Genomic DNA, 25,640 nt, shown 5'->3' with positions numbered 1-25,640 from the left:
TAAACATCAGAGTTCTGCCTTCTTTTCCACAAAAAGGATCTGATTTGTTCATGAAAACTTGCACAAGATCCATATTGTGGGATGTCAAGGTTCAAATGACTCCCCAAAGTTCAGTGAAGTTCGCTGCCAAGATATTCTAAGTCATTCAATTCTTACAGACATTTCCATAGCATATACACTGTAAAATCCAGCATACACTTGGTAGTTATTGATTCCATTCAATAACCCTCACTCTATAGCCAACTAAAGTCCAGAGCAGGAACTCCTTTGCCAAGACGACAGTGGGTGCTAGAGTGAGCACAGAGACTGATAACAAAGACTGTGGACTAAATTTGAAATGCCTTTCCCACAGTCACCTGAAATCTTGATTTCCTCTCCCTTCAACTGTAAGTGTCAGCATTCACAGTTTTGCCTTTTATTCTTGGCATTTTTTCCCTACATAGCCCCCTATAGTTGGTGAATTGGAGGCTGCCTGGGCATGTGGACAGGAATGTGTCTTTCAGACCTTGAGCCTGGCAGGGAGAACAAATTCTTTGTGGCAAAATATTGTGAAAAGACAATGTCAAGCATATGCAGAGGCGGCAATGCTCTTTGGAAATGGCAGCCAATTCCCTGCCATCACTTGGTCCTTTTTCTGTTCAGCTCTGAAGAAAGCCTTGGCTCTGTCAGAGTGACGGATGCTCTGTAAGTGGAGCTGACTTCCCAGCCTGCTTGACTGAGTAAGCCGTGCCTGGGCTGAGTAAGCTGGACAGCAGTGCAGCCAGATACTGACAAGGGGGTTCATTTTCTCTCATCCAGAGTCTCTAAAGTCTTTTTTTTTTTTCTTATGCTTAAATGCATTACTTTTTTTCTGAAGAGAAGCAAAGAGAAATATACCCAAGGAAATTATCCCAGAGGGAGGAAGAGCAAAAGAAAACATCAAAGGTCTGCAAAGATCAGGAAATCCACTCTGATGGGTGCGTTTGTGCTGGTCTCCAGCATTATGAAGGCAAAAGGGAAGGAAATGGGTTCATGGCTAGGTGGAAGTTACATTGTTTGCTATCTAAGCTCGATAATTTAATTCAAAGAGAACCTTGATCTTCTGGTTGGGAATGAGTAAGCCATGCACTGTATTTTGATTATGAGAAGTTTCCAGGAGAAGAGATCGCCTGGATAAGCTGAAGCAGAACAATGGAAATTAGTGTCTCAAAGGACGTAAACAGACCCAGGTCTGTGACATTTTCAGAGATGAGGAAGTTCTCTAAGTGTCTAACAAATGAGTCGATTTGAGATATTGTGGTTTTTCAGAAAAACTCAGTTCTAAGGAGGAAATGCTGCCTTAACCTGAGCACACAATAGTACGAGAGCACGAAAAAGCAAGGCTCCCTTCCAGTAAGGGTCCTAAAACTGCTTCACCCCCCAAAACCAAGAATGAAATAGTGGGCCAGTGATGGCTCTGCAGGTAACTCATTCACCCTAGCTTAATCCTGGACACCACATATTGTACCCTAAGCACAGTTAAGAATGATCCCTGAGCACAGAGTCAGGAGTCACCCCTGAACCTCAAGCCTGCCATTTTCAGTGTCATTCACATCACATTAGGGGAGAGAAGAGGGGAAATCTCATGAAAAATGCTCCTAATCACAATTTATTCAAAACAGGTCAGATAAAGCTAAGGTACATTACTCTTACAAGGAAGAACTTAGACTTCGAGGAATTTACTCATATCTAGAAGTGGAGGCCAGTGGCCAGAAGAAGAATGACTGTGAGAGAGCAGAGATAGCCTAGGGGAAAGAAATTGTGGTGGGGAGGATCTGAGGCAGCTGAGCACCAGGAGGACCAGCAGGGCCTTCATTGCACCCCATAGAAGCCAACTTTGTGTTGATCTTTGAGGATTGAAAGGAAAGCTGCCTGACCAGCTCAGGGTGAGGAAAGAACCATCTTAGGAAAGATGAAAGCCATCGAAGTGCAGAAACAGCATCTTCTGAGACAGCATCCCCCTGGGCCATCTGAATTCTCAGAGTAAATGGCAGATTAAACCAAGAGAACAGATCAGACTAGGTGACACTGAGTAAAATCTCATAGAAACCTTCCACTCGACAATGAATAATCATTACTACTGTTCCTCAGGGAGGACAGCAGACATGGAGAAAAGTCACCTGAGATATTTTACAGAGTGGATCTAGCCTGACCATTTGCTTGAGAAGCAATGAAGTCTCCAGATTTAACTCTGATCTCCTTGGTCATAGAGAATAGGACTGGTTTGTCCTACAATACGTGTCTGATGCTTGGCAGGCAGCAGGTTCTCATATATGAGTGCTAAATAAAATTATAAATAAAACAAAAAAACAAAACCGTAATACAATCACGTGAATAGCCTTCAGGTAGATTCAAAGTGAATTGGAGTGTGACCTCGATATGCTTCAGTGGAGCATTTACTGAGTGCCCTCAGTTAACCTGGCAGTGGTCTTGTGTGGGAGGGCACTCTCCCCACACCTCTTTATTCAGACAAGGTAAAAGGTATTCCTCCAGCGCAATTAATGCCTTCCAATTCATTTCCACGTGGGGCAAAAATCCCCAAGTTAGGGTAAAATTACAGGCATTTTCAGACTTAGAGAAATCAATAAAGTCAACTATTCTTTAAAAAAAAAAAAAGCCTTTTAACACAGATTGAATGCTTATGCCTACTAACTTTAAGAGATTGTGGCAAAAAAATCTCTGTTCAGCTTGATTCTCTGGGCTCCCATAGGAACCTCTTGGTGATGAGAAAACCTTTGTCCAAGGTCAATCGGGAATAGCAGTGATTATTTGTACACATGCAAAATGAATGCCTGACTTTAACATTCTCCCACAGGACCATCACAATGTGTGATTTACACACTGACTAGACAATGTCTGCCACAGTAGGGCAGCAGCTGAATTGCCTCTACATGTTGGCTTTCCAGACAAGAGTGTGCTGAGAGGCTCCTGGAGTTGATGTTGAGTCCTTCCTCCAGGTGGTATGTGCTAAATTATGTTCTGGCCAGACATGGCAATGCACAAAGGGGTTTGTTACTCAGATCTCTTCATTCTAGAGATCTCTATGGAGGTGAACCCTTTCTTCCCTTCCTGTACAGGAGACATTGGCTTTATCTGTATCAGCACACACCTGAATGACTTCTGGTTCATCATCTGAACTCTACTCTGGCTTCTAAAACAAGACCCCATCTTGCTACGACCTTCCCAGGAAACAAATGACTTCCTAGGGAACAGGTGACTTCAAGCACTCAGGAGCACTATTTTACTGGCAGACTGGAAAGGCCCAGAAGTCACAGGCCACTTGCAGATGCCTGCTACAAGTTGTATGCACTGGCCCACTTCATGTCATTTTACAATGGAATATTTGGGGCAAATTTACCAAATATGGCAGAGAAATCATCCTAAAATCTCATCCACACACCCACCACCAATTTCAAAGGACCCAGCTGTGAGCTTCTCCCAATCCCCCCTCTCTCACAAGTGATGATCAATCAAACCTATACTTGCACTCGCCAGCTTTCTTTTCCCATATTTTGTCTAGAATTTGTTCCCTACTATATTTTGACCTTTTATTGGCTTCTCTCTCACAGCACTTTTTTGTGTGTGTGTGCAAATTTTATTTCTGGGCCTCTTACAGGCTTTCTGAGGCCCATGTATTTTTGCCTCCAACTGTTTGTACAGATTTACATATACAGCAGGCCCCTGCCTCAGTGTCTTTTCCATTTGACTATTTCAGACACATATTAAAGCCATTTTCCTGCTGTAATTGCTGCTGGACTGAACACTTGGCAGGAAACTTACGCATCGCTTCTAATACACATTCAGGACTAATTTTCTGGGATATATACCTGAAGAATGGATAAGGTACATGTCTAGTCTCAGATTTGCCAGATACTGACCTCTCCAAAATGATTACTCTCCATAAAAGGTGAAAAGGCTGGTTTCTATCTGCTTGCTAATACTTGCACAATTTTTAAAAAATTTTTTTGTTTTTTGGGTCACATCCGGCAGTGCTCAGGGTTTACTCCTGGCTCTGTGCTCAGAAATAGCCCCTGACAGGCCCAGAGGACCATATGGGATGCCAGGATTAGAACCACTGTCCTCCTGCATGCTAGGCCTTACTTCCATGCACTCTCCGGCCCCTATACTTGCACAATTTTATCAATGTTCTAAGTTATAACAGCATCACTGCAGTTGTTTCTCCAATTGTAAATAAGTTGACTTTAATGATTGCAGGTCCTTTGTTTATTTTTCTGTAAATGTCATGATTTTGGTCAAATTTGCTTAGAGGGCTCTCCGTTTAAACAAAAATTGTTTATACAATTCCTTATCTTCATGGTAATGTTTGGTCACCCCCTCAAATTGAAATAGCACCTAATATCATGGCTTGCTCCACTCTCTTCAAAACATCTTTTGGTGAACAGAAGTTAACTATGACAGAGAATTTACCAACCTTTTTCTTTAATATCAGTTTTTTTGGGGGGTAGGGGGAGTGGAAGAGATTGCCTTCTATAAGGAAAACCTCCTTGGGGAAATAAGTGTATTTTGCCTTCTAATTTGTTTTGGAAGAGTTTCTCAAACTTTGGTATTTTATCTCTCTGGAATTTTATTTATAGATATGACTGGTAATATAATACATTCTTATCCATATTAATAACCAATTGTCAGCCTTAAACAAGCGTTGTTTTTTTATAGTGCTTTGTATATACCTGTGTCAACAACCACGTAGAGGTTGTCACTTTGTAGGGAAAAAAGTGTCCTATTTCAGGCTCAGACATACCCTAATTATTCTCTAACTATAAAATTTTTACCTTCAAGCTCCACAAAAAGGCCAATATGGTCATTATAGGTCACTTTGAGAAATGTTATTTTTATATCTTACTTTCCATTTATTCCTAACTTCCTGTTTACATCTTTGTTCATGAATGTAAGACTCACAGCTTTTCTCATATTTTTAACACCACCAGCTCCTGTCACAGTTGGTTTAAAGAATGGTACTGTCTTATTACCTATTCCCAAGATGTCTACATTTGATTATAATTAGCATCTTGTTAGTAGCACAAATTTCTAAGACTGTCTAGATATATAGTTTTGAGGGCTGGGATGTCTTTTCTTTGCCAGCAACTAATACTGTTCCTGCTGTTTACTTCTTAAATCAATTTAACTTGTACTTTTTAAAAAAATTTTTTTATTTAAACAACTTTATTACATACACGATTGTGTTGGATTTCAGCCATGTAAAGAACGCCACCCATCACCAGTGCAACATTCCCATCACCAGTGTCCCAAATCTCCCTCCTCCCCACCCAACCCCCGCCTGTACTCTAGACAGGCTTTATTTATTTTTTTGACTTTTTTAATATAATTTTTATTTTGAACATAGTGTCTTACATATTGTTGACAATATTTTAGGTACATATTTACATAAAATTATGGGGGATTCCCATCACTGATTTGTCCTCCCTACACCTCCGTTTTTGTCCTACCTCCATATCCTCTTCCCTCACCCCGGGGCTGCTAGAAAATGTGGTCCCCTCTGTACCTAGTTCATTACTTAGTAGTCTTGCACCTGCTTGGTCTTGGTGCCTCCCTTATTTCCCCCTCTAACTGGGAGGCAGGACTAGATAGTTCAAGTAATGTGGTTTTGTTTGAAGGAAAAAAAGTAATAAACTGGGGTAAAAGTCTAATACGCCAAAAATGGGCGGAATCCTTCTAGAAGCTCTCATCATCGGTTTGAGAGACGAAGGAGAAAGATAAGGTGAAACACCCCAACAGTACAAAAAGAAGTGTAAAATATCCAGTGAGCACTTCAACAATAACAACAATAAGTAATTAAAGGAACAAAGTGATGCCAGAGACTACTTTACTTTTGGGGAAAAGCAGGTAAGGAGGTGGTGTAATACAGGTCTTATACTTATGTTGGAAGTTTAGGTTTCCCCATTGTCTTTTGGGATTTTCTTGTGGTATGTGGGTTCCCAGGCACTTTTCCATCACACCCACTGACCTTCTTGAGATTGGTAAAAGATTTGTGGCAGGGAGGTCTTGGAAGAGCTCTTGCATTGGGGATACTTTTAGAGCTAAGTCCGGTTTCAAATAACAGTTCACGTTAGTGGGAGTTGGTAGGGAGGGCCACGCAGCATGAGTCCACAGGGAAGTTGGTTGCCTTTTCTTGCAGGGGACGAGGTGTGGGTTTGACTGGGTGTCCCTTTGCTTGGGTGCTGGGTACTGGTTCGTTGGGGTAGGAGGTCAGTCTTGATGACTAATGGATTAAGAACTGAGGGTGAAGAGTTTTAATACGGTGGGAGGTCTGGATGGGATTGAGGGGTGAAGGGATAGTTGGATTTCCAAAGGGGGGAAAGGTGGAAGTTTATGGAAGGGGTAGGAAGGAAGAAAAGAGAAAATACACTAGAAAGAAAGGGAAAGAGGAAAGAAAAAGGAAAAGAGAAGAAAAGTAAGGAAAGAAAAAATAAGAAATAAAGTAGTGAGAAGAGAGGAGAAAATAGCAAGGGAATGCTAGTTTGCTTGAATGTGTTCGATGAGTAGGGCCTGTAGTATAAGTCTGTACATCACAGTTGCTGCTTTGATGGTATGACTGGTCACGTACTTCAAATCCTAAAAGAAGGTATAACCTAGAGATAAAGTGTATGTTAAAGAGTTTTCTCGGGACATTCTCGTAGTGCAATGCCATCTTAGTTTGTCCACCCTTTGTATCCAAGAACGTCTGTGGATAGAAAAGCTGAGAGGTTATTTTAAATATAGTGAGATTAAGGTATTAAAACATAGTGTTATGAGATGTTTCCATTGAAGTCAGTGATTTCTCGTGGTATTCTTTACCTGTGATCCTGTATAAGATCCCTAAGGGATTATTATGGGCCTTTGCAGTAGAAGGCTGATTACATACCTGTTCTCTCTATGCTGCTGTTTCTGCTGTTGCTGGTTTCTTTGTGATATAATGTGTAGTCAAGAGTTTGTGTTGCTACTTTTTCATGTATTTTGGACACCGCTCCCGAGTATATGTTGACTATTACAGTGTTTGGAGTTTCTACCCTGTTAAACCCTGTTATTTGGTTGTTGAGTATTAGTTGTCTATAAGGTGCTTCAGAATAGTGCTATCATTCTGTGTTTATCTTTCGTCTTCTGACTTACTTCGTTTAACATAATATGTTCTAGGTCCATCCACGTTGCTGAAAAGTCTGTGATTGTATCATTTCTGACTGCCATGTAGTATTCCGTTGTGTATAGATACCACATCTTAATGATTCATTCATCTGTTGTTAAAAATCGAGGTTGGTTCCAGGACTTGGCTATTATACTGAGTACTGCTATAAATAGTGAAGTGCACACATACTTTGGGATGAATGTCCTTCCAACGTGGGGGTATATGCCTAGGAGAGCAATTGCTGGGTCAAATGGCAGCTCAATTCTGAGTTCTTTGAGCACTCTCCAGACTGTTCTCCATAGGTGTTGGACTAGGGGGCATTCCCACCAGCAGTGGATGAGAGTGCCTTTCATACCGCATCCCCGCCAACACAGATTGTTCCCATTATTTTTGATGTGAGCCATCCTCACTGGTGTAAGGTGGTATCTCATTGTTGTCTTGATTTGGATCTCCCTGATGATGCGTGAAGGTGAGCATGATTTCATGTGTTTGTTGGCCACCCTTCTGTCTTCCTCAGAGAAGTGTCTATTCATTTCATCTCCCCATTTTTATGGCTTTATTTGATTTTGGGGGGCTCAGCTTTCTGAGTGCTTTGTATGTTCTAGATATTAGCTCTTTATCTGATATGTCAAGTGAAAAGAAAAGATTTTTTCCCATTCTATTAACTGTCTTCTTGCGTTAAGTAAGGTTTCTTTCACCAAGCAGAAGCTTTTTCGTTTGATGTAGTCCCATTTGTTTATGTTTGATGCTAAAGTTCTTGCCATTGGTGCTCCATTCTCGAAGATCTTTTTGATATATAGGTCTTCGAGTATTCTGCCTATTTTATTCTCCATAAACTTTATAGATTCGGGTATGATTTCAAGGTCTTTGATCCATTTTGAGTTGACTTTTGTATAAGGAGTGAGGTATGGGTCAATTTTCACTTTCGTACATGTGGTTTTCCAGTTGTACCTACACCATTTGTTGAATAGACTTTCTTTGTTCCATTTTAAGTTCTTGCATCTTTTATTAAATATTAGTTGGCTGTATATCTGGGGGTTTATGTCTGGGAATTCTGTTCTGACCCACTGGTCTGAGGTCCTGTCTCTGTTCCAGTACCATGCTGTTTTGATCACTATGGCTTTATAGTATAGTTTCAAGTTAGGTAAGGAGATGCCACCCAGCTTCTTGTTTTTCAGTATGTGTTTGGTTATCCTGGGCCTTTTGTGATTTCATATGAATTTTGTAATTGATTGTTCTAATTCTTTAAAGAATGATGTCTGAATTTGGATAGGGATTGCATTAAATCTATATAGTAGTTTGGGTAGGATAGTCATTTTGACTACGATAATTCTACCTACCCATGAGCATAGGATGTTCTTCCATTTCTTTAGATCCTCTTCAATTTCTTTCTGGAGTGTTTTAAAGTTTCCCTGGTATAGGTCTTTCACTTCCCTTGTAAGGTTGATTCCTAGGTACCTAATATTTTTTGATACTATTTTAAATGGAATTGTATTTTTAATCTCTCTCCTCGACTTCGTTGTTTGTATATAGAAACACTACTGTCTTCTGTGTATTGACTTTGTATCCAGCCACTTTGCTGTATTGGTTAATTGTTTCTAGGAGTTTTACTGTGGACTCTTTAGGGTTTTCGATGTATAGCATCATATTGTCTGCAAATAGAGATAGTTTGAATTCCTCTTTCCCAATTTGGATTCCTTTGATTCCCTTCTCTTGTTGGATTGCTATTGCTAGGACTTCTGAGGTTATATTAAATAAGAGTGGAGAGAGTGGACAGCCTTGCCTAGTTAGTGGGGATGCTTCCAGTTCCTCACCATTAAGTATAATGTTGGCTGTAGGCTTTTTAGATAGCTGTAACTATCTTGAGGAAGGTTCCTTCTAAGCCTATTTTACTGAGTGTCTTTAACATGAAAGGGTGTTGGATTTTGTCAAACACCTCTGCATCGATTGATATGATCATGTGGTTTTTGTCTTTCTTGTTGTTGATGTGATGTATGATGTTGATTTCCATATGTTGAACCAACCTTGCATTCCTGGGATAAACCCCACTTGGTCATGGTGTATGATCTTTTTGATGAAGTGCTGGATTCGGTTTGCTAAGATTTTGTTGAGTATCTTTGCATCTATGTTCACTAGTGAGATTGGTCTATAGTTTTCTTTCTTTGTGGTGTCTTTGCCATCTTTGGGGATGAGTGTGATATTAGCCTCATAAAAGGAGTTGGGGAGGATTCCTGTTTTTTCGATGGTTTGGAAGAGCCTATGAGAAAGTGGTAGTAAGTCTTCTTGGAATGTTTGATAGAATTCACCTGTAAATCCATCTGGGCCTGGACTTTTGTTCTTAGGGAGTTTCTTAATTACATTTTAAATTTTCTCTGAGGTGACTGGTCTGTTTAGGCTTTCTAGTTCTTCCTTTTCCAATCGTGGAAGATGGTATTTTTCCAAGAATCTGTCGATTTCTACTGGGTTTTCTAGCCTAGCTGAGTATAGTTGTTCATAATATGATCTCATGATATGTTGTATTTCTTGGAGTTCTGTTGTAATCTCTTCACTTTTGTTTGTGATCCTACTGATTTGGGTGTTTTCCCTCTTTTTTGGGGGGTGAGTTTTGCCAGTGGTTTGTCTATCTTGTTTATTTTTTCGAAAAACCAACTCCTGGTCTCATTGATTTTTTGTATTGTTTTCTTAGTTTCTATGTTGTTTATTTATGCTCAGGTTTTTATTATTACTTGCCTTCTGGTTGTGGTTGGATTTCTCTGCTGCTGGTGTTCCAATTCCTTTAGTTGATCCTTTAAACTGTTGATTTTGTCATTTCCCTGTTTCTTGATATAGGCCTGTATTGCTATGAGTTTCCCCCTAATTACTGCTTTTGCTGTGTCCCACAAATTTTGACAAGTTGTCTCTTCATTATCATTTGTTTCAAAGAATATATTTATTTCTTCCTTGAGTTGCTCTTTGATCCAGCTGTTGTTGAGCAGCATGTTGTTTAATCTCCAGGTATTAGTTTTTCTCCATTGCTTCTTCTTGAAGTCAATTCTGACCTCTGTTGCACAGTGATCAGATAGGGTGCTTCTAATGATCCTTATATTTGTGGTCTTATATAGGTTGGCTTTGTATCCTAAGACATGGTCTATTCTGGAGAAGGTTCCGTGTGGGCTTAAGAAGAATGTGTATTCTGCTTTCTGGGGATGAAGGGCCCTATATAAGTCTCTTAGCCCTAGATCTTCTAATTTTTCATTTAGAGCTCTTATTTCTTTGCTATTTTTGTTTGGTGGATCTGTCCAGTGGTGATAGTGGAGTATAGAGGTCCCCTACTATTATCACGTTTCCCTTCATGTGTTTCTCCAGGTTTGTGAGCAGTTGCCTCACATATTTTGCTGGCTCTACATTAGGTGCATAGATATTGACCAGGGTTAGTACTTCTTGATCTAATGTTCCCCTGGTCAGTAAATAGTGACCCTCCTTGTCTCTGATCACTTTCTTGAAGTTGAATGCAATTTGGTCTGATATAAGAATGGCTGTCCCTGCTCTTTTTTGTTTTCCATTGGCCTGAATAATTATTTTCCATCCTTTTATTCTAAGCTTGTGTTTATCCTGTAGTTGTACGTGTGTTTTTTGCAGACAGCAGAATCCGGTTTATTTTTCCTAATCCAGTTCTATACTATGTGTCTTTTCATTGGAGAGTTTATCCGTTAACATTTAGGGAGATTATTGACAGAGATGACTATTGTGCAGTTGTGTTGTGTAGGGTGGTTTTTGTTACAATCGGGGGTTTGGATTGTGTAATTCATCTCTGACTAGGTCATTTAGGATTGGCTTTGTTTGCACAAATAGTTCAAATTCGTTCTTGTTTGAGAATGTTTTTAGTCTGCCCTCCCATATGAATGATAGTTTTGCTGGGTATTGGACCCTAGGTTGGAAATTTCTTTCATTCAGTCGTTTAAATATGTCATTCCACTGTCTTCTTGCTTGAATTATTTCAAATGGGAGATCTGGTTTGATTCTTATATCCCTTCCTTTGTACTTGAGGGTTTTTTTCCTCCCTTATTGCTTTTAAGGAGTTCGTCTTTCTCTTTTTTTTTTTTTTTTTTTTTTTTGCCATTTGGATTACTATATGTCTTGGTGTTGGTTTATTAGATTCTATTTTATTAGGGACTCTCTTCACTTCCTGGATTTGCACTGAAGTTTCTTTCCAGAGGGTGGGAAAGTTCTCTGCTATTATTTCTCTACTTGTTCTTCCCCTTTCCCTATTTCCTCCCCTTCTGGTATACCCACAATTCTTAGATTGTTTCTTTTGTCCTTGTTCATTAGATACTGGACTTTTCCTTCCAGTACTTTGCCTTTTATTTCTTTTTGGTTTCTTGGTCATTTTTTATTTGCAGTTTTCCTTCGAGTTTCTCAATGTGCTTCTCCAACTCTGTGTTTCTGCTCATAAGGCTTGTTACTTTGTCTTTTAATTCCTTCAATTCTTTTTGTATGGAATCTCTCATGTTCTTTAACATTTCATCTTTAATTTGGCTGATTTGTTCATCCATAGATTTCTTATACTCGGTAGCTAGCGTTTCTTTCATTTTTTTTTATCAATTCTTGCATTTCCTTCTTCATGGTTGCTTTTAGATCTCCTTCCCATGGATCTGTGCGTTTTGGTGAACTTGGAAACTTGCTAGGGTTTGTCTCTGTATCTCCAGATATTAGGGTTCTCCTTGATTTACCCATATTTCTTTGCATTTATTGGTGTGGTTTGGAGTGCTGTGCCTTCTAAATTCAGCCTGCTATGGTCCCCTGTGGCGTGAGGATGGGTCCCCTCCCTGACCGTGGTTCTAGAGGGGGTTGTTGGGTGAGCTCATTGAGGTTTGGCTCCTCCTGTGCTCTTTATGTGGCCTGATCCATTGCTTTTCCCTTTTGTCAGCTGGGCACAATGGTGGAGCTGTGGAGCTGTTGAGCCTAGCTCCTTCGCCCCCACTCCCCTATCTGGAAGTCAGCCTTCCTTCAGTGGGTCTGGTCAATTTCCTTCTCCTTATACCTGCCAGCCGGTGCAGTTCTGCTCCTGGCCACAATGGTTGAGAGTGCTATTGAGCCTAGCTCTCTATTCTCCCTCCCCTCTCTGGAAGTCAATGGAGCTCCGCCCCCTCTAAGCCTCAGCAGAAATTTCCATAGTCAAACCCACCCAGTAACTGCTCCTAGCCCTTGGGGAGTCTCAAGTCCACTCTGGGGCTCAGGGGGGTAGGCTGCTCTAGGTTAGCCAATGGTCCAGGTGGCAGACTCAAGCTCACCCAGTCTATTGGGCCTACCCCATCCCAGCAGCGCAGAGTGGGTCAGGTGCAGGGTTCTCCTCACCCGGTCTGCACTCAGCTCAGGCTTGGGTCCCTGAGAGGGGCAAGCGGTGCGGTGCCGAGAAGACTGTCTCAGGCTCCCATGTGGAGAGTATGGAGTTGCCAGAAAAAGGCACTCACCCGTGTGCTCTCTGCTTGGGGTCCCTAGGAGGGGCATGGGGTGCGGTGGCAAGAGGCCTGTCTCAGGCTCCCACGTGGAGAGTACGGGAGTCCTGGGGAAAGGCACTCACCAGTGTGCTCTCTGCTCGGGCTTGGGGTCCCTAGGAGGGGCGTGGGGTGCGGCAGCGAGAAGCCTGTCTCAGGCTCCACGTGGAGTGTGTGGAGGTGCCAGGGAAAGGCACTCACCAGTGTCTAACTTGTACTTTTTGAAAAACTTAACTATTTTATTGTTCAAAGTTATTGGCAACATAGCTTCTACTACCTTCTAGCTACTTAATTTCTGTAGCTTCGTTTTAATTCCTTCACTATTATCTCTGAATTTGAACAATTTTAAAGAACCAGCTATGGCTTTGTTGATCTATTTGCTTCTGATCTCATCAATCTGCAAAGGGTCTATTGTTAGGATCACAACAGTATTATGGTGGTGAAAATGGCAAAGAGGGAATTTTCTCTGGCCTTTTTGGAAGGACATTAACCCATCCATAAAGTTGGCACCCTCATTGCATAATAAAAACTGCATCTCTCAACTGCCTCCTGATAAAAACACCTTGGGGTGTAGAATTTTAACCATAGCTCCGCCTTGGCCAATTAAATGAAAAATTGTCTGCTGGAGTACCTCAATAAGGTGTTTCAACAAGTGTTCAATTTGCATACTGAATCTGAGAACCACTGCACTGGACACTTCGTTCCCCCAGATGTCATAAAATGAAGGCATCACTGTGTTCAGGAATTAATTATACAAGCATGAACAAAACTGTCTTTCCTTAGGCAGGCACACAGAAATAAATTAAGCTTTATGCTTCTATCAAGCAAAAACATGAAGCTATAATTTAGAAAATGTCAAGAGACCAAACTGTCTGTGGCTTAATGTATGAGAGAAAAAGCTTTCAGCTACTCTGGAATTGTCCCCAAGCTATGATTTTAGAACAATGGTGTCTCTTAAAACAATGAAGTAATCTAAGTGGCAATACCATAAATACAAGAAGATGATGCATAATCTCAATACCTATACAACTAAATATGTAGTTAAAAGGGAGTTCTGTGAAGGGAACAAAGCAGATTCATACCTCCACACATCATAATTCTAATTCTTTTACATTATTCAGAGCTGCAAGTTGACATAGAGCTGTGTGTGGTTATTTCTAAAGAACAAGGTCAGATGAGTTCAGTGTCACAATGAGAAATGTAACCACAGCCAAAAATCCACTTTGTCATCTTTTTTATTTAACATAGTACATGTAAACAACTGTCATAAAATTCATAAAAATACAATATTCCTATGCAATATCCCTCTATTCCCGATACATCCTTCAATTTTCTCCTTGACGATGCAGTTTCCCGCCATGTGTTTTTAGAGGTTTAATTTTTGGAACACAACTGTCCTGACTTTATTACTCAAATTTCATAAGTGATTATTTTCATCAGCTCATGGTCCATCTAGCTTTCTTCATGTTAAAGCAAAAATATTTCAAAAGCTAAAAATGTGTAAAATACTGAGCTTTAATACTGCTTTGTCGTGGATACAGAATCTATTACTACTCTATGTTGCCATAAAAGATCTTTATAATCTATAGCACCGGCTGCTACCAGATAGGACCAAGGCAGCAAGTGCAGAGAGCCTGAGGCCTCCGTTCTAAACTGGCTGAAATACAGCTTGCTGGTGGGGTTACATTAATACATACTGTTACTAAAGGCTTCTTCTGGAACAAAAATCAAATCCAACGACTTTGGAGGCTTTCCAGCACAGGTAACAGGATTCTAATGTTTTACTGTATAGAATTGCTAAACATTACATGTGAACTTGTTAAGAAAAAACTTACTGGAAGGCAGACAGAATACAGCGTAATTAAAAAAAATAAGACTTGAAAAACAAAACAAAACAACTAAGTTGCAACTGTACTGAATCAGCCAGATGTGAGTGCAATGCTCCACTACTGCCTGGCTGCAGCTGCCTGAGAAAGAAGTCACCCAGCAACTGAGCAGGGAGGTCAGGGGTGATCTAGAGGAGCTGAGTTGCCAGCAGAACCTCCAGGCTACTTCTGAGTGGGGAGCTCCCCTAGATGCACCTCACGGCCTGGGGTTGTGCACTCAAGCAGGGTGATGCTGTTTTGCAGCTTCTGCTCCAAGCAAGTGAGTGTCCCACCAGAGCAGGCCTGTCCTTGGGCACTGGGGAGAGGCAGAAAGAGAACAGCTCTTCGGCAGCTCCCAGGAGTGGGCACCGGAAAGCATCCCTGAGGTGTCGGGTCTCAAGGACAATCCACACTGAGGGACTCTGCCTGCAGTTGATAAAGAGAACACTGATTAAGTGGGTAGTTCACTGGAGTTGTAGTTGGTTTCGAATTTAAACTATTTCTCACAGCTCCAAGGAGTCAATGATTTGAAGAATCTCATTTCACACAAATTACTTCTAAGAAACAAAAATTCATACTAGGAATTCAAAGGAGGCTTGAAAAGTTTTCAAAATAAAAATAAGCAAGAAGAGAAAGGTAAGAAGCAAGACTGAATAAACTCAGTCTTCATATATTTATTCAGTCTTCATACAGAAATATTGTTTTGGAAACCAAAATTATAGAAGGCTTAAGGTCTTGTCTTATTAAAGATAGACAACTTTAAAAACTAAATATAAAAACTCCATTAATAATTATCTATTTACTCTTTTGACAGAAAATTAGTTATGTTTTATTTTAAAAGAGAAATTAAATCCACATACTACAGTTTCTACTGTTTCATCATAAATGATCTGTATTCAAATATACATTAGTTTCTAGATACACTATATTGGAGTTGTTCAATATAGTTTTTCTTAAAACCATACTTAAACATGAAAAACTTTATAGTGGTATTAAATGTGTTAAAATGTAATCATGAATTACACTAAAAATGAGAAAAAATACAACTGCAATGAAATTTTTTAAAATAAGTTTACATACTGGATAAGCAAAGAAATGAGTGAGCAACATGTATTGACAAAGCCTCTGGGAGGGGAGGGAAAGAGAGAAAGAAGCAATAATGTCACATGCTTGGTAGTGAAAGGATTCTGTCTTAATCATCAGGTCTAAGAGTCTGGATTAAAAATGGACAGATGTCTCATTAAAAGAGAACAAAGAAAACAGGAAGACGTTGAATAAATGGAATTCCACATAAAAAATTCTTGTCTGCTCTCCCTGTTCTTGCTGCAGGTGGCAAGAAGCCAACAGATGGCATAAAGGACAGGATCAAGGGCACTTCCAGGGACAAGAAAAGAGGCAGAAAGACCAACAAGGGGGTGCCTGCAGCCCCACAAGACTTAGAAGTGACTGTGTTCTTGGATCATCCTTGTCATCAAACCAACCAGGTTTCTTATACAAGTAGTTTTGCTCATTTTCACACAAATATTTAATGCAAGCATATACCCATTTGCATAGCAAATTTTTCAGGGTGCACTGAAACACTAATTGGTTCAAAAAGGTATTTTTTAATCAACATGACATTCATATTGACAAAAGTTGTTTTATATTTGGAAAAGGGTACTTATAAAAGTTTTATTCAAATGAAAAATTTTGCATAACTTATTAGCAAAACCTGAAAAGCATTACTGATGCAGTCTCCGCAGGCTGGGTCACTCTCTTAGTACTTCCAAGACTTTGTAAACACTGTTCTGAAAGACTGTGGTGAAGTGAGGCTTTGACTCCTTCACCAGGATGTTACATAAGGGTGGCTTCCCAGCATTTGCTGGGTCTTCTACATCCCAAATTTCAGGCATACTGCAACCAGGTCTAGAAAAATTAAGCACAGAGTAAGTAACTATGGCATACAATATACATCACTGAGATATTACTAAAGTCAAGTGTTGCCATCAATGACACATATGCCATGCTAAATAATGACAGACAAGCCAGAAAACCCTTTTTATATTCACCCTCTGATTTTTTAAAGAACCCTATCATAATATATTTTTGTAAGCTATCTTTATTCCTCTTCAGAACAGGCAGATTAATGCTACAAATGTGACTATAATCAAAGAAACAAATCAACAAAATCCATGATTTCAGGTGGTGAGGTAAGAGAGCTAGGTTAAATTCTGTCTTTGCTACTGACCAAGAATGATCCTGGACAGTTTACTAAGACTTTCTCTTAGATTAGTGACATGGGAACAGTCTTGACAGAGCTATTTTGAGAAAACTATGAGGAATACATTTATTTAGCTCTGAGTCCAGCACAGAGACATTACATTTTCACACTGTAATTGGTATACATGTTGTGCTCACACTGATCAACTTCAAATCAACTGTATTTTTTTTTTTTTGGTTTTGTTTTTGGGCCGCAGCCAGAACCATCAGGGGTTACTCCTGGCTCTGTGCTCAGAAATCACTCTTGGCAGGTTCAAGGGACCAAATGGGATTGCTGGGGTTCAAACCCGGGTATGTTTGGGTAGGCTGCATGCTATCTCTCTGGCCCTTCAACTGTGATTTTTTAAATTTAAGTTCACATTCTACACAGATAGTCACATTTTTTGTTTTGGGGTCACACCTGGAGGCATTCAGGAGTTTCTTCTGGCTCTGCAATTAGAAATTACTCCTGGCAAGCTCCGGGGACCATATGAGCTGCCAGGATTCGAACCACCATCCATCCTGGATTGACTTTATGAAAGGCATATACCCTACCACTGTGCTATATCTACGACCCCTAGAGAGTTACATCTTAAAAGCAACGCATTATTATAAAGAATGATGTAAGAGAAGACAGTCAGTATAAAGTGAAACTTGCTCAGGTAAATTCTTCAAATTAATTAGCATTTAGATTTAAAAAATGGTTTTATGGGTCTGGAGTGAGAGTTCAGCAGGTAGGAAGCTTGTCTTCCATGCGGCTGACCCAGGTTTGACCCCTGACACCCCATGAGTGTGCAAGGAATGATCCCTAAGCACAGACACAGGAATAAGCCCAGATTGAGTATGTTCCCTTCTTCCAAAAAAAAAAAAACCTGTTTCATAGATATTACTATTCATGCTGGCTAGGGATTTTGATTGTTTTTATTAAAATAAATCCAAGAGAAATTTATAGAAAATTGAACTGATACTAAATTATTAATTATTAATTAATTAATTATGTTTACTAGCTTCTCATCCTGAGATGATCAAGGCTCTGAGCTCAGGAATCACTGCTGGCAAGGCTCAAGGGGGAACCTTGAGCCACAGGTTTTCGAAATAGGAGTGTCCGGCACAACTTCCCTGTTAATGTCCTCTTTAAATTAGAGCTCAGCAACCAGTCTAAAAGCCTGGATACACAGGCCTATCCACAGCTATTTCTCAGAACTTGCTCTGTAACAATACTGTGCACATTCTGCGGAACCCTCTTCATCCGAGTTCAGACTCACACACATGCAAACACGGGCTTCTGCCTATGTTTTCCCTAGACAGATGTTCCTCAGATGCTTCTCCAAGAAAGAAAATTATTCTGGAATTCATTGGCCACACACACACACATACACACACAAAATTATTCTGAAATTCACTGGCCACACATATACACACACACAAAGTGGCCTCTTCCCATATAGCACATAAACATACCCTTCATTTGTTTTGATAGTTGCTACTGGTCCTGTGATTTTATTTAATTGATCTTTTTAATTAATTAAAAACTGTTACAAAGTTGCTCATATTAGTTGTTTATTTTCCCCCACAACTGCAAATGATTGAGTTTCAGTCATACAATGTATGACACCCTTAACCAGTAGACATTTCCCACCATCAATTCCCCGGTCTCCCATCCACCCTCCCCCTGCCTGCCTCTGGGACTGAAATTTTCCTTCTCTGTCCCTCTCTAACTCACTATCTTTCTCTCCTTTTTTTCTTTTAGACACTGTGATTTGCAATACTGGGAGTGGTGGCGCAGTGGTAGAGCGTTCGCCTTGCACACAGCTGACCTAGGATGGACTGTGTTTCTCCGATTCCTGGGCATCCCATATGGTCCCCCAAGCCAGGAGCGATTTCTGAGCGCATAGCCAGGAGTAATCCCTAGCGTCAGTGGATGTGGTCCAAAAACCCCCAAAAGAAAAATGTTGCTAAAGGGGTATAATGCATATCACTTCAATCTCCTTTCAGAACCCAGTTCTTGTCCAGAGTGATCATTTCCAACTATTATTGCCATAGTGATTTCTTCTCTACCCTAAATACACTCCTCTGCTATTTGTGGCAAGCTTCCTAACATGGACTGGTCTTCCTAGCATGTGTCTCTATTGTCTCTGGGTACTATTACCATATAACTTACCTTTTTATACCTACAAATGAGTGAGAACATTCTATCACTCTCCCTCAAACTCATTTCACTCAGCATAATATACACCATATCCATCCATGCAAATGTCATGACTTCATTTTTTCTAATAGCTGTGTAGCATTCCATTGTGTAGAGGTACCACAGTTTCTTTATTGATTTATCTGTTCTTGGGCAAACTAGGTTATCCAGAGTATGGCTATTGTGAACAGTGCTGAGATGAACATATGAATGCAAAGGGCTTTTTACCATGATTTTGGCTCCTAACACATATTTCTAGGAGAGTTATTGCTGGATCATATGAAAGCTCAATTTCTAGTTTTTTGATAAATATCCATATTGTTTTCCAAAAAGTCTGGACCAGTCTACATTCCCAACAGCAAGGAATAAAAGTTCCTTTTCCTCCACATTCATACCAGCACTGTTGGTTGCTCTTGTTATTTGTGATGTGTGCCAGTTACTGTTGTCTGAGATGCTACCTCATTGTTTTGGTTTGCAACTCCCTGATCATTAATGATGTGGAAATTTTTTTCATATACCATTTGACCGTCTAAATTTCTTGAGGAAAGGTCTGTTCATTTTTCTCCCCATTTTAGGACAGGATTAGAGGTTTTGTTCTTGTGAAACTCTACTAAGGTCTTGTATATCATAGATATGTACCCCTTATCAGAGAGATACTGGGTAAATAGTTTCTCCCATTCCCTGGGGAATCTTTGTAGTCTAGTCACCATTTCCTTTGAAGTGCAGAAGCTTTTTAGTTTTAGGTTTTTTTTGTTTTTGTTTTTGTTTTTAATCTTTGCCTCCACTTGCTTAGCCAGTTTCAATCTTGAAGATACCTTTACCTTTAATATCATGGAGTATTTTGCCTACATTTTCCTCTATGTACCTCTATGTTTCAGGTTTGATATCAAGGTTGTTAATCTGATTTGCCTTTTGTGCATGGCATTAAAGAGAGTTCCGAATTGACGTTTTTTGCATTTAGCTGATCAGTTTTTCCAACGCCAATTAAAGAGGTTTTCCTTGCTCCACTTCCTATTTCTTGCCCCTTTATCCAAGATTAATTGAGTGTATAACCTGGGAAATCAGACTCAGAATATTCAAGTCTTTCCAGTGATCTGAGAGTCTGTCTTTATTCCAAATACCAGGATGTTTTAATGACTACTATTTTAGAGTACAATTTGAAGTCGGTGCAAAGTGATGCCTCTCATCTTTTTCCCCAAGAATTGCTTTAGCTTTTTATGGAGGCTGTGAAGTTGAGAGCAGAAGGGACTCCATTTTGTCAAACCAATGTTAAGTTTCCATTAAAGGCTAACAAGGCTAAGATTACATTTAAGGGTTAAGTTTCTCTCCCAACAATAATGACAGAGACCCCTAAGGTCCTATAAACCACAATATACCACTTTAGATATAAAAGGACATAATGAAACATCCTAGACAACAGCCTATCAACTTAAAGGTCAAGACTTTATGCTTCAAGCTCTATATTCCTGGTGTTTGACCCCCTGGATGGAGTCACCTCTTGTGGAAGGTAGCCCTGGCTGGCCACTTTGTAGCTTGTTGGTTGACAGAATAAATTTTGTTTTGCTTTGTTTTGTTTGTGCTGTCTCATCCTTTGATTCTGGATCCTGATAAGGGTTATTGTTTCATATGAATTTCAGGAGTGTTTGATCTATTTCTTTAAAAAATATAATGGGTATTATTTATAGGGATTGAATTTCAATGTTTTGAAAATATTGCCAATTGTAAATGAGATTGTTTTTTAAATATCTCTCATCTTTATTTATATTTAGAAAAGCCATGGATTTTTGCATATTAATTTTGAGGCATGTCACTACATGTCGCTACAAACTATTGTTTCTAAAAGCTTTTTAATACAGTTTCTAGGGTTTTCTAGATATAGTACCATGCCATCCGCAAATAGTGAGAGCTTGACTTCTTCCTTTCCTATCTGGAGGCCTTTGATATATTTTTATTGCCTAAGTGCTATGGCAAGTAGTTCCAGTACTATACTGAATATATATTATATATGTTGAATATATTGAATAATATTGACTATGAATATGAATATATGAATTGAATAAGATATACTGAATAGGATGCAAGAGACAGCAATCTTGTCTGGTGTCATATTTTAGAGGAAAGACTCATAATTTTTCCCCACTAAGTATAATATTTACCATAGATTTGTGGTAAATGACCTCGACTATATTGAGAAAAGTTCTTTCAAATCCCATCTTATTGAGTTTTTATCATGAGTGGGTGTTGGACCTTGTCAAATAATTTCTCTGTACCTATTGCTATGATAATATGATTTCTATGTTTTCCTTTATTGATATGGCATCTTTTATTTATTTATTATTTTTGGTTTTGGGTCACACCCGGTGGTGCTCAGGGGTTAATCCTGCTACACACTCAGATCGCTCCTGGCAGGCTCAGGGGACCATATGGGATGCCGGAATGAACCACCGTCCTGCATGCAAGGCAAATGCCTTACCTCCATGCTATCTCTCCGGCCCCTTATATGGCGTCTTATATTGATTGACTTGTATATGTTTAACTATCCTTGCGTCTCTGGGATGAATCCTATTCAGTCATGGAGTATGATCTTTTTAATGAACTGTTGAATTCTATTTGTTGAATTTTGTTGAGGATCTTTGTATTTGTGTTCATCGAGGATTTGGGCCTATAATTCTTGATTTTGTGTGTGTGTGGTTTCTGTTTCTTCAATTTCCAAGAAAAGCATGGAAGAATTGGCTATAGTGAATCCAGGTGTACCTGGGCTTCTGTTTTGGGGGAAGTCTTTGGATTATCATTTCAATTTCCTCAACAGTGATAGGTCTGCTCAAGTATTCCAAATCATCTTGGTTCAAACTTGTGAGGTTATAGGAGTCCAAGAATCTATTTCTTCCAGGTTCTCTTGTTTTGTGGCAGATTCTCAAAGTAATGATTACCCTTTGAATTTCTGTAGTATATGTTGTGACATTCCTCCTTTCATATCTAATTTGGTTTATTAAGTTTCTTTCTCTTTGTGAGTCTTGTTAATGGTTTATCAATCTTGCTTATTTTTTCAAAGAACCAAATCTTACTCTCATTGATCTTTGGATTGTTTTTTTGGGTGTCATTAATTTCTGCTCTAAGTTTATTATTTCCTTCTGCCTGCCTGCTTTTGGTTTATTTTGTAGGGCACTTTCCAATTTTTTAAGCTGTTCATTACATAGTTTATGTAGGCCCTTCTTTCTTCCTGATAATGCTTACAAAGGTATAAGTTTTCCTTTTAATACCACTTTTGCTGTGTCTCACTATTTCTATTAATTTGTCTTCATTCTTCTTTATTTCCAGGAATCTTTTGATTTCCTTCTGACTCATTTCCAGGAATTAAAATTATTTCTCTATTTCTGTTTGTAATTCATTTCTATTTTAAGTGCATCATTGTCTGAGAAGTTAGTTGTTACAATTTCTATACTTTTGAATTTTATGGAAGTATGTTTTGTGGCTCACCATGTGAGCTATCTTGGATAATATCCCATGTGTTTTGGAGAAGAAAGAATGTGTTTTCAATTTTTGGGATAATAAAAGCCCTATAGAACCATATCTTCGTAGATGGGTATTTTAAATGTTCTTCATTTTTCTATTAAAAAATCACAATGCAGTTGTCTTTTTACAAGCCAAACTTTCCAAAACTGTAGTACTTTTGCTCTGCCAAAGGGCTACATCAACTTCAAGTATTCTCCACAAAAGGTCCCATGAGGAATGCCAGGCATATCCATGCTGACACTGGTACTACTAAAATGCATATGGTGAGATGTAAGGGCTTGGGCTTCCTACCAGTTACTTTCCTCACACATGTTAAGTTCAATATAGGCATTTCATAGGGATGAGGTAGCAAAGACTGAACCATTTGCAAATCAGAAACTACTGAGCTTCAGAGGACAATTACTTTTAAGATAAAGTGGGCAAAGAGTTACCTAGAAGGTCCATAAAGTATAACATCCTTCACTCCTTACCTGAGATTCCTAAAGCTTCTCCAGGCTAGCCAGCTAAAGCTTTAAATAGCATTAGTAAAAATTTGAAGAATTCTCTGAATTTATTTATTTTAGTTTTAGGTCAACTCATCATTGATATTAATGAGGAAATATAGATAGAAGTGAGAATGATAGAGTAACTAAAATTCACTTACAATGAGCATTTGAATACATTTTATTTTGAACACAGGATACTAACCATTTCAAACCTCAAGTATTGCCAGGAGTGATTGCTGAGTGCAGAGCCAGAAGCAAATCCTGAGGATTGCTGCTGGGTATGCCCCCAAATGAAAAACATTAAAAGAAAAAAATCTGACTATCAAGGAGGCAGGCTGGAGAATGGGAAGAAATCTGGGAGCATTGGAGGAAGAGCTGACATTTATGGTGACATCGGTGATGAAACATTGTATGCCTGAAGTTCTAAACAATCTTGTAAATCATGATATTTTAATAAAAATAATTATTTACTTTCAATAACTATATCATTTGTATAGGTTGCTTAAAATTTTCTTGAGCAAGGGGGCCAGAGAGATAGCATGGAGGTAGGGCATTTGTCTTACATGCAGAAGGACAGTGGTTTGAATCCTGGCATCCCATATGGTCCCCCAAGCCTGCCAGGAGCAGTTTCTGAGCATAAAGACAAGAGTAACCCCTGAGCGCTGCTGGGTGTGACCCAAAAAACAAAAAAAATTTCTTGGGCAAAAAGGGCACAAAAGAAAAATAATTAAGCCCAGTGTACTGCCCAAGATCAATAGTTTTGCTTCCCAAACTGGTTTTTCGTCCCTTCTTGAGAGAGAGAGAGAGAGAGAGAGAGAGAGAGAGAGAGAGAGAGAGAGAGAGAGAGAGAGAGAGAGGAAGAGAGGAAGAGAGAGAGAGAGAGAGAAGAGAGAGAGAAGAATATTCTTTCAATAAGAACATGAGACTACTGCAGTTAGGCAAACCCAGGAAATGCCACCAGTATCTCACAGATATTGTACAGAGTGCCCCACTTAACCAACATCTCAGAACACAGAATGACCCACTTGTACAATTCTCCCAGTCATAATACCAGGGTCTTAAAACAAAAGAAGGAACTACCTTATATAGAGGTTCCTTTTTAATCTGAGTGAAAAGGTTAGAAAATGTTGTTTCTTCCTGGTGCCCTACAAGTATCTCAGGATGACCACACTGAAGTGTGAAGACCATTAAAGAGGACTGAGAGGCTGGCCAAATGCTCTGTCCAAAGGCCATGAGAAAGCATAACGGGCTCAAGCACATGCTTAAATGTGGAGGTCCTGAGCTTGTTACATGGCATCATAAAGTTCCTGACACCACCAAGTCCAGGCATCAAACCTTTACACCCCTCCCATGCCCTGGAGCACTGCTTAGGAGAACACTGACCCAAACAAATCTCAAATCTCAAATTCAGCAGAAGCTGAATTCTTCTAGGTACAAATATCAGTCCACCATTCTATTGTCTTCGTAAAATTACTAGGAAAGATGTTTATGGCTTTTTGACAAAATATAAATAGCCAAGTTAAAGGCAAGTATAGAAATCTATATTCTGAATATTTATAAAGATTCTTACACTTAAGAATTTCCTAAATTATAAGGGGAATTTCTATAGATCATAATTAAATTCAAGTCATTCAACACATACTCAGAGAAAAATCATTCAGAAATCAATCACCATTTGAGCTCTCTTATGCGCAAAGCTCTGTAGATGCTGTAATTACAAATCTATTTTCATTCCTGAAGCAGTAAGGATTCCAATACTTTATCTCACACCTTGGCATATTGTTGAAATAGGTGGCATAGAATATGGCTAAGTATCACAATACAATCCCTGAAGGCTTCTCTTGAAACACTGAGTATTTGAACAGTGGTAAATATTATTCCACAAAGTACCTTAATTCTAACAAAACTGATCTTGTTTGAGCTCCTTAGAGAACAAAGATACCATCACCCACTGCTGCTTCCAAAAGACTGCTGCAGCATCTCACTTTAAAGTTGATAACTCACCATGGCTTCTAAGCTCTACTAATTTCTAGAGTTGTTGCCTTAGTGAACTTCTCTGCAGCAACACTAACCTACAACCCCCAGAAAATGGATCACACCAATTGTTTCCCTACTTGATGAAAGCATGCGTTGGTCAGAGATGTTTATAACTTCTAGACAGACTACTCCAGTTTTTTGTTTGTTTGTTTTCTTTTTTTTCATTCTTCTCATTTTTTTAAACAGAACCACATAACTTGAATCATCTTGTTCTGCCTCATAAATTGAGGAAAGAAAGAACGGACCCAACAGTCTTATGAACATTTAGTAGAAATAAAAAATGATCAGACTTAAACACCAAACCAAAGTCAATAACAACAGAAATGATACCTAATCTACAACAAGCTATAGACAGAGTGGACCAATTATAGTAGCAGTCTGGGGAGAGGGGGGCAAAAGAGGGGGATGCTGGAAACAGGGGTGGAGGGAGGACAACACTGGTGGTGGAATATCCCTGATTCAATGTCACTATGTACCTTAAATATTACTGTGAAAGATTTGTAATTCATGTTGGTCACAATAAAAATTATTTAAAAAAAAGAAAAGAAAGGTATTTCGAGGATGTGGTGGTAAAGGAGAACTGTCACAGGTCGTGAGGTATAGTAGGGGACCCTAACCATGGCATTTATTAGCCACATTTCTCTTACTTGGAAATCTTTGAAAAAAATATGTTCAAGTCTTAAT

General features: G+C 39.3%; 1 protein-coding gene across 1 annotated transcript in view; it reads right to left on the bottom strand.

Moving 5' to 3' along the window:
- Positions 1 to 13,847: 13,847 nt before the first annotated feature.
- The window catches only part of DPY19L1 (dpy-19 like C-mannosyltransferase 1), a 95,996-nt gene continuing 84,203 nt past the window's right edge, over positions 13,848 to 25,640 (bottom strand). Inside the window, exons 22-23 of the mRNA XM_049782173.1 lie at positions 16,221 to 16,400; positions 13,848 to 14,921 (exon numbers count right to left, since the gene is read on the bottom strand). Of these exons, the coding sequence (XP_049638130.1) occupies positions 16,244 to 16,400 (157 nt within the window). The 3' untranslated portion in view covers positions 13,848 to 14,921; positions 16,221 to 16,243. The remainder of the gene's footprint in view (positions 14,922 to 16,220; positions 16,401 to 25,640) is intronic.

Source organism: Suncus etruscus, chromosome 10 (genome assembly GCF_024139225.1).
Source record: "Suncus etruscus isolate mSunEtr1 chromosome 10, mSunEtr1.pri.cur, whole genome shotgun sequence".
Classification (NCBI taxonomy): domain Eukaryota; kingdom Metazoa; phylum Chordata; class Mammalia; order Eulipotyphla; family Soricidae; genus Suncus; species Suncus etruscus.
The sequence above is the reverse complement of the archived record's forward strand: the minus strand, read 5'-3'. Positions and strand labels throughout refer to the sequence as shown.